Source organism: Capricornis sumatraensis, chromosome 1 (assembly GCF_032405125.1).
Source record: "Capricornis sumatraensis isolate serow.1 chromosome 1, serow.2, whole genome shotgun sequence".
In the NCBI taxonomy this organism is placed as follows: Eukaryota; Metazoa; Chordata; class Mammalia; order Artiodactyla; family Bovidae; genus Capricornis; species Capricornis sumatraensis.
The window spans coordinates 79,156,479-79,165,828 of record NC_091069.1 but is presented as its reverse complement, the minus strand read 5'-3'; the positions used below and the strand labels follow the sequence as shown (position 1 = coordinate 79,165,828).

The 9,350-nt window shown below is 58.1% G+C and overlaps 1 protein-coding gene across 1 annotated transcript; it reads right to left on the bottom strand.

The window, feature by feature from the left end:
• Positions 1 to 4,409: 4,409 nt before the first annotated feature.
• Positions 4,410 to 7,387, bottom strand: SIX2 (SIX homeobox 2). Its single transcript, XM_068982024.1, has 2 exons — positions 6,828 to 7,387; positions 4,410 to 4,740 (listed from the first exon to the last, which is right to left on the bottom strand). The coding sequence occupies exons 1-2, from the start codon at positions 7,385 to 7,387 to the stop codon at positions 4,410 to 4,412; spliced, it is 891 nt and encodes a 296-aa protein (XP_068838125.1).
• Between the last annotated feature and the right edge of the window lie 1,963 nt (positions 7,388 to 9,350).

Sequence of the window (9,350 nt, the reverse complement as noted above, 5' to 3'; positions counted from 1 at the left end):
CTGCCTGCGTCCAGCCGCGGGTCCAGGAATCAGGACCAATTTGGGCAGGGTTGGGTTCCCGCGGCGCGAGAGGAGAGGCTGGTTCTCCTCCAGCCCCAGGCGCCTCTATTTACAAGCGGCATTCTGGGCTCCTCCGAGTGTCCTGGGCAGCTCAGTGGCTCCCCCACGCACCTATGTACTCAAAAGAGCTGCAGTCTCAAGGCCCACCGGCGCTTTTTTTCCACCCTATTGAGCTCACGCACTCTTATGAGCCTTCTCACGTCTGGCAGTACATCCTCACGCACTGGGTCGCTTTCCTTTCCAGCCTCCCTAGTCAGCTCCGAATGCCAAGGGTACTTAAGACGCAGCGTTGGAATGGGCGATGTGGAAAAAAAGGAAGGGGCCCCGTCATGAGCCCAAGCCCTCCGTCCTCCACCCACCCCTCAATATGAGGACGTTCACATATCGCCTGTCCAAAGCCTGCTTCCCCCTACCGCCGCCCCACCCCACCCCGCCACCGCCCCCAGCATCCTTCTGGGCAAGAGGTGTGAGCTGTTGGAATCCAGGAGGCCAAATTCCCTGTGTCCTGACTCAGTACCCCCACTCGACTGGTCCCTGTTTTTGTCAGGTACTGAAATGGTGTGTCCTACAGGGACTGGGTTAAACTGAAGACTGAGTGGACTTGTAGCCTCCCCAGATCTCCCTGGCTCTGTTTAACCTTTTCTTGTGTGGCGCACCATCACCACCTGCTCCTTAGGTAGACGAGTCACTCCCTCGAGACGCCCTTCAGGATGGGACATCAGGTCCAGGCCTGACCTGAGGCCTGGAGAGGGCTGCCCAGTGCCCGGCATGGAAGGAGACTGTGGAGGCAGCCTATCCAGCCCTCAGCATTTAAGTCTCTCAAGCAGAGGCCAGCTGCTCTCAAGGCCTAAATTCTACCTTCTTCATTAGAGTTTTACCTTCAAGGGTGCATGGGTATGGGACCTGGCTGGGAATAAATGAACAGCAAGCGCGGTTGGGGAAGCAGAAAGGGAGACTCATGCTTCTAGTTGCTGCGTCCCTTCAAGTGGCCTGAGCAAACCTCTCAGTTTCAGTGACTACTGGCAGAGGGGAGGGGTGACAAGTCATTGAGAACCTGGTTTGGTGAAGGCCTGGACAGGGAATGGTTGTATTCAACTGGCAACGTCTGTGCAAAAGTTATGTACAGTTGGTGCGGTAGATCTAGTGGGGTGTGGAGTGGAGGACTGGCTTGTATAGATTTATACAGCGGGTAAGTAGCTGCTTAGGTTTATTCTCAGAACTTCTGCATAGTTTCCCTTTTTAAATAAATATTTTGGGGCTTAACTTTCCAAGGCAGAGGGAAAGAGGGAAGTTGCAACAAGTAGCGCCACTAAGCCTGAATAAAGCTCCAGGACAGGCACCCCCGCCCCCTACTGGCCAAACCAGAGCTCCCAGCTAACTCCACGGATCCCATCTGGGTCTGGGGAGAGAGGGTGCTGCAGCCGGGAGCCCTGACCACCTGCAGAGATGAGGGGTTAGCATCATCTCTTTCTTTGGGCCACAGCTCCTGCAGCCTAGGCTCTCCCGGCCAGCTGTGCTTCAAGGCTGTGTTCTGGCCCCAGCAGGTCGATGTGTTGGGATTGGCTGCTGGCAAGGGTACTGGCTATGGGGGTGGATATGCAGGTTTCTGAGGAGAAGCAGAGGTTTGTGTTCGCGTGCATGAATACATCATGAGAGAAGGGCTCGTTTGTGTAGGTACCTCACTACTTACATCTGTGCAGGAGAGTGTTTCACCTGAGGACATGTGTTAGGGTGTCTATGTGTGTTTGTTTCTGTTCGTGTGCATGTGAACTATATGTGTGATGGAGTTTTGTGTGATGGATTTCCTTGTGTAGCCACCAGGTGTGAGCGGGTGAGTGTTTTTGTGCTAGCCACAGTGCATAGCACAGTGAATTGAATTGTAAATATGTATGTGTCCTTGTGAAAGCTGGTGTAGAGTGTGTTTGTCTGTGATTGTGAGTGTGGAAAATGGGGGGCAATAGGGGTGATTCAGGCTCCAGGGACTACTGTCTTTCCTCCCTTCCAGAAATAATCACCGACCTGCTGGCTGACCCAAGACAGCTTCTCGATCCCTCGAGCCTCTCTGGATCTTCAGCTCTACACCCTGCCAGGCAGTGAGGGTGGGGCCACTCCCACCGAGGAAAATCTGAGTTGTTGGGCGGAGAGCACAGCCTCCAGGAGAGGCCACAGGAGCTGCCAGGGCTGGACTTCCTCTTGGGGTTCAGGGATCTTTGGGTGCTTGACGTTGTCTCACCCTGCTGGGTAAAACCTGACCCCCACGCCTGCACAGAACGAAGTTTGGGGCAAAGTCTCCTGCTCCAAATTAGACGCCCAGCTGCTGGAATTGTAAGGGTCTCTACTGGGAAATATCCTTGGTATTTAAAGTCGGCGCTAAAGGGTTCTCCTCTAGTGGTAATTTCACCAGTCAAGTGCCAGAGAAGTAACTCCCCGAGCTCCAGGATCACGGGTTGCAAGAACACTTCATCCTCTCCATCCCTTCTCATCCAGGGCCACCAGATCTAGTTAAAAGTGTCCTGGTCACAGAGGAGACAAGTGTTCCAACAGCTCCCCAAGACCTGACACGAAAAAGCCACAACTTCCCTGGCGAGGAGTCCCGCCTGCTTCAGATCTGCCAGGACCGGCTTAGACGTGTCGCTGAATGGGGCTGGGAAAGCTGGATCCCCGAGAGGGGAGGGGGCAGTGCTGGTTAATTTATGGACGCAGAGGCACCACACATGGCAAGGGCTCCTCGATCTGACCAGCCAAGTCCTGGCGTCTGCTTGTTCCCTTTCAGAACACGCGTTCCAAGAGCCGGGCTTGTCCAGTCTCCAGGACTCCCCTCCTCCCCAGGCCCCTTCGACTCCACCCCAAACCAACAGATTTCGAAGTATGGAGACCTTTGCTCCACGGCCACATGCCTGATCCCGGCTTCACGGCTGGATCAGCGGCTGCCCATCTGCCCAGTGACTTCCACCTGGTTCTGGGCATTGCGGTCACTGCTAAGGAGTCCGCCCTTTAGGAAAACTCCACAGCCCAACTTGTTCCCCAGTCTTGGTATCTTCAAACACATGTACCCACATTCCACACACAGCCCCTCATTTCCTACCCCCATTCCCAGGCGAAGAAAGAGTCGGCTGAGGACACTGCTGGGCTGGTGGGGGCAGAGGAGTCCCCAAGAGCAGCTGCCCCCTCCTCACTCCTGTGGGGAGCTTCAGGGACAAGAAAAGGGACAGAGAGCTTTGGGGCAGGAGGTTTCAGAGTATTCAGTCCCTTCACTTGGCTATTGATATAGGTTGTGTATGTGGGAAGGCATCTCCCAGTTTTCATGACTTACGGGGCATGGCTGCCCAGAACGGTCCACCCGGGGTGTTGAGTCCCTGTAGGGAAATCAGACACAGCTGCACGTCCGGCTGGCAGGCCTTGTGGTATATATCCATATTTATATTTATGATTTCTAATTTTATTATAAAATAAAAGCAGAAATATTTCCCGAAGAACATTCACATGAGGGCATAACAGGGAGATGGCAAGTCCGCAGCTCCGGAGGCACGCTCCGCTTGGAGCCGGGTGGCCACTGTCCGGGGAGGAGTAAGAGAGCATGGCGGGGCCTCACCAAGACAGAGGGGCTGGAGGCAAGGGGGCGTGCAGGGGCTTCTGCTCCATGGCCCGTTCTCCTTCACTTAAGTTACTGGGCGCAAAGCTGACACCTCGGGGAAGGGCCTCTGGAGAAAGCCCGGGTTCAAAGGCCCTGTTTTTAATTTGGTCTTTCCCCTCCCACTCCAACCCTGGGAAAGTGAGGAATAGGTGGAGGGCACATAGATGGCCAGGCATAAGGAGAAACACTGAGGGGTACAGCTAGCCAGGCGCAAGAGGCTGGCAGAGAGGAGACAGAAAAACAGACAGAGTAACAGAAATCTAGTGAGAGGTGGCAAGTAAGAGGCACAGAGGGAAACAGTGCAAAAGGGGAAAGAAGAGGAAGAAAGGGAAAGGAGAAAAGAGAAGGAAGGGGAAGGAAGAGGAAGAACCACGAGCAAGGAAGGCAAAGGAAGAGAGAGAAGAGAGGGGAGGAGAAGGCAGTTGGAAAGAGTAGGAGAATGGTGTATAATTTATTCCCTTCCCTGGTTCAAGACCCGGTCCTGGCCTCCAAAGGACCTTCAAAGCAACTTGTTCGAAAAAAAAAAAAAAAATCCCGAACAAAGACTAAACCAGAGAGCCATCCGTCCTACCCGGGCAGGCAGTTCTTGCCCTTTCAGCGCGCAGGCCTTTCAGTACCTGATGGGGCCGCCGGCGCGGGCCGCCCTTCGGACACGGTCCCTCTTGGGTCCCCAGCGCCCAGGCCAGAAGGCAAGCGCGTCGAGGCAGGAGGGGCTCTAGGACCCCAGGTCCACGAGGTTGGCCGACATGGGGTTGAGGATGGAGTCCTGCAGGCCGTGGTGGTGCTGCAGAGGGTCCGCGCCGCCTCCGCCGGGCACGGGCACGGGCACGGCGCTGGGGCCCGGAGGGTGGCCCAGGCTATGCAGGGACGGCAGCCCCGGGGGCGGCGGCGGGCTGAGCAGCAGCGCGGGGCTGGACGACGAGTGGTCTGGCGTCCCCGACGGCGTCTTCTCGTCCTCCGAGCTGCCTAGCACCGACTTGCCGTTGCCGTTCAGCGACGCCGCCAGCGGGTTGTGGCTGTTAGAGTTGGAGTTCTCGCTGTTCTCCCTGCAAGAGCAGGAGCAAAGCAGCGAGGTCAGCGGGGAAACCGAGGTCGCTCGGCGCAGTGTCGCCGGGAGCCAGAGCCGCCGCGCGCAGCCTGCGGGTGTTTTCGGCTTATACCATTTTCTCCTCCAGGTCTGGGCTGTGGTTCTCTTAGTCTCTCCAGACCCGATTTCTTTCTCTATACTTTCTCCCTGTATCATTTCTGTCTCCCCACCTCTCCAGCTCTTAATCTCAGGAATACCTTTCTGCTCTCCGTGTGTCTGCCCTCCCTGCTTGCCGCCACTGAGTGGTTAACCTTTCTTTTCCAGAGCAGAGGGACAGGGAAGAAGAGAAGCTGCCTGGATTTTCAGATCACTCCTGGCTGAACACAAAGCCAGGATTTGTCGTGGAGAACTGGTACCAGGAGAGTCAGGAACCCTAGATTTTAAGCTGAGGGTCCACTTGAGGCCTTGAGGTTGAGAAATCTCACAGGTCCTCATCTCCCTTTGCTTTCCTCTGCTCGAGGGAAATCTGTCGGAGGGACAGGTTTCCAGAGCTAAGGGTCTTTTCCCTCTAGTTCCAAACTGTCGGGGCTGCATTAGAGTTTTCCCTGTGGGGCCTACGGAACGAGGCCCGAAGGGTGCAAAGGTGCCCTTTCCCAGGTGGCACAGTGGAAGCTTAGGCTGGGGCCTGAGGCTGGGGGTGTGGAGGGTGGCTTCTGAGAGAAGGGAGAGGGAAGACGGTTGCTAAGCCTGGCCTAGATCCTCCCACCATACCAGAGCCTGAGACTCTTCCGCCTTCACCAGGGGGCTGGCCGGTGCACTTGGTTCTTCAGGATGCTGGGTACACGCCAGTCTGAACGGAGGGGGACCTCCACAGGTTCTCTCTCCTGCAGGGTCTTTCACCAACAGCCCCTCACCCAGATTTGGAAATCTGAATTCTTAGGTAGATTCCAGGGCCTTTTCTTTCTGTTTTCCTGGAAGAGGACTTTCCACAGGGCTGGCAGCTGAATCCATACAACTGTGGATACCCCAACCTCATGGTCTTAGATACCAGGGTCAGCTGGAAGCCTCCTCCCCACCTCAGATTATACTGTTTAGCACCCCCAGTCTGACCCCCGCCCTTCACTCTGGGCTGCACACACCCAGTACTACAGACCCCAGGTGTCTTGTTTTGCTGTTACACTCAGGTTGGAGTCTGTTCCCACAGTTTCTCTCCCATCTACTCCTCCAGAACTGGGGTTCTGAGAGGCCAAAGCCACAGGGGCCTCACTGTCAACTTCAAGGCTAGTTTAGGAAGTCTGGATTTCCCTGAGGACGAGTGACTCCCAGCCCTTCTGTTGCTCTCAGCTCACCCTAGACCTACCGACTTACCCGCTAGAGAGGGTAGAGCCTAAGGAGAGAGGAGCTAAAGGCTTGGCAATCCAGGGAAAGGCTGCTCGGTCCAACAAGGCAGAAAAGGGGACATGTGTTTTTCTTCTCTCCGGGAGCTGACACTTCCTCCCCAAGCCTTTTGCCTCTTGGTCCTTTCAATGCGGGACAAAAGGCTTTCCCTATCAACCCCCTTATCCAGACAAGGAAAATTCTTCTAGGCCCCTCTACATCCAGGCTGTATCAGGAAAGTTCCAATCCCAGTCCTGACCTCTAATCACACGGCCTGGTGCTGCTCAGTGAGGCAGACGGAAAGTTCCAGGAAGAGCTGGTGAATTCTCGCATGCAGTCTTAAAACCCGCAACCCCGATAGTCCTCGCCAAACCCCTCAGCCCTCCGACCTTCGGAGAACTATCAGGCTCTGCCTGCGGTATTCGCCCCCCTTGCCTGGAATCCAGGCCTACTGTCTTGCCTTGACCCCGAGGCTCGCTGCTTCTCCACGTTTGCGCACAAGCGACCAGGGAGTTAGATGACGACTGCCCGATTGCTTTGCCCGCTTTAGACAAATTTCTGATCTTCTGGTCTCCCGAAAGAGCAGCCTGGGTTAGATCAGGCCGCAGCAGGGCCCTGGCTGGGACCAGGGGCCCAGTTCAGACCTCTCCAGGGGCTGAGTAGAGGTCCCGGGACCCCCTCTCCCTCGAGCCCTGGGGACGCTGGTGTGGACGCTCTACTTACTCGTACCTTTCCTTGGCCTCGGCTGCCCGGTCGCGCTGCCTCCGGTTCTTGAACCAGTTGCTGACCTGCGTGGTGGTGAGCCCCGTGGCCTCTGCCAGCTCGCGCTTCTCGCGGGGTGAGGGGTAGGGGTTGTGAGCGTACCACTCGCGCAGCACGCTGCGACTCTTCTCCTTGAAGCAGTAGCTGGTCTCCTCGCCGTCCCAGATGGAGCGCGGCAGTGGAAACTTGCGGCGCACGCGGTACTTGCCCACAGCGCCCAGGGGCCGGCCGCGCAGCTTCTCCGCCTCGATGTAGTGTGCCTTGAGCCACAGTTGCTGCAGCTTGGCGTGGTTGTGCGGCGAGAACTGGTGGCTCTCCAGGATCTTGTAGAGCTCGCGGAAGTTGCCGCGGTGGAAGGCCACCACCGCCTTGGCCTTGAGCACGCTTTCATTCTTGTGGAGGTGCTCGCAAGCGGGCAGCGACCACAGGAAGCGGCCCAGCCGCTCGATGTTGCCGCCCTGCTGCAGCACCTCGCACACGCACGCCACTTGCTCCTGCGTGAAGCCGAAGGTGGGTAGCATGGACATGGTGCCGGCTGCTCCCGCGCCCGCCCGCGCGCCCTCAGCGCGCCGCGCGGTCCGGCATGGGCGCCTCCCCGCCGGACCTTCCTGAGCCAAGAGGCGGACTGGGGGCCCCTGGCCTGGCGCTGGCTCCCGGCGAACTCGGAGTCACTGTAGTACGTCCCCGCGCGGGCCGTGGATCCCGCGCCGCTCCACGCCCCCGCCGGCCGCGTGCCTAGCCAGCGCCCTCGTCCAAGCCCGGGGGCCGCCCGCGGCGCCGCTCCGCATGCTCCGCGCCCTCCCGCCCTCCCTCCCGCCGCTCTCTCGTTCGCTTCTTGCTCTCTCCCTCCCGTCTAGCTTGCTCGCTGCTTTTTTAATAATATTATTCTAAGCGGGCATGAGGCGCTGCGGCCCGAGCCCTGATTGGTCTGGTTATCTGACCCGGGGCCTGCCCGCGCCAGACAATAGTCGGAGTCAAATTATTCGCCATGGAGACGCTGTCAGTCACTGGTAACCCGAGCCCCGGCGGGCCAGGCGGCTCCCCCCGGCCGGCTCCGCTGACAGATCGCCGGGCTCAGCGCAGAGCGGAGGGCGGCCCGAGACAGGAGCCGGAGGCTCTCCAAAAGCCGGGGAGGAGGTGAGGGCCGGGCTGGGGCTGGCGGCGGCGGTGATTGACGGGGCGGACGCCCAAAGAGCAAGGAAGGTGCTGGATCGGGGTGGGGGGTGGGGGGGCGGAGAGGAGACGCGCGGAGAAAAGGGGAGGACCATGGTGGGGAGGGAAGAGGGGAGAAGAGAAGGCGGAGGACTGTTAGAGGGGGTGCCGGGAAGAAGGAGAGGGAGAGGGGCGGAGGGAGCCACGAAGGGGAAGAAACTTAGGGCAGCTTTTTGCAAGGCCTCTCCGGATGCCCCCTGGGTCATCACGCCGTTTCTGGGGCAGCTGTTTGCCGGGTGGATTGTGCCCAGGAGCCGACCAGTGGGGTGGAAGAGTTTGGATGCTCTCGGGCGCCCCTCAAATATTTGACTTTTCCTGCTGTCAGTGCTCCACCCCCATCCTAGGAGCTCGGGACCCGACCGGTCTGCTAGGGAAAGGGGGAGGGAGTAAGAGAGAGAAGGGAAAATTTGGCAGTGGCCACAGGCAGACGCCTGACAATCTACTTCTTGGAGGATCCCGCCTTTCCTTCGTCTCGTAACCGGGCCGGCTGCCCCGCGGCCGGTACCGCCCGGCTGAGCGCTCTCTGCTTCTGCCTGGGCGGGGACACAGATTTAACCCCACGGGTCCCACCTCCCGAAATGCGCCCGGCACTTCCGTGCGGCCCCTACGGAAGTTAACTCCGGTGGGCAGAGCCGGTGGTCTGCCCACGGGAAGGCGAGGGCAGGGAATCTTCAATTCGTGGCGCTTCCCCTGTGGGTGGTCGGGGAGGACCGAGTGGAGGCAAGCTCCAACCCCCCTTCTGGCCTCTCTACTCCGACTCGGCTCTGGCCAACTCCAACATGAGAACCCGGTCGCTGAGCTTAAATGAGCGGAATGAGGGGCTTAAAAAGGGAATCTTGCCTTTTTTACTTCTTTGTCAGGGCGCATATGTAAACACGTGCTGCTGGTTCTCTTCGAGAAGGGCAGAGCTGGGAGAGCTCTGGGAGAGCTGGATGGAAGAGGTGGGTGTTGTGGCTGTTTCTACGGTTTTGAAAAGCCCCGGGGTTAGATCCTTCACTGAGTAGTCCTTTCCACCTCCGCTTCGCCTGGAGGCTGGAGTCTCGCTGGCTCCCAGTGCCAGGACCCAAGCCAAAACAGCCTGGGCTCGGCATTCAGTTTAGAACTGTGCAGTCTGTCTAGGTCACGCTTCTCGGTTGGTTCCTACCCCTTTAAATTTACTCGGAAGTTGGTGCTAGGAACACTGGAATGGGGGGGGGGAGGGGGAGTCCAGAACCCCTGGTTCAGGTTTTGACTTTCCGTGGTGGTTTTGAGCAAGGCACCTATTTATTCGTCTAACCC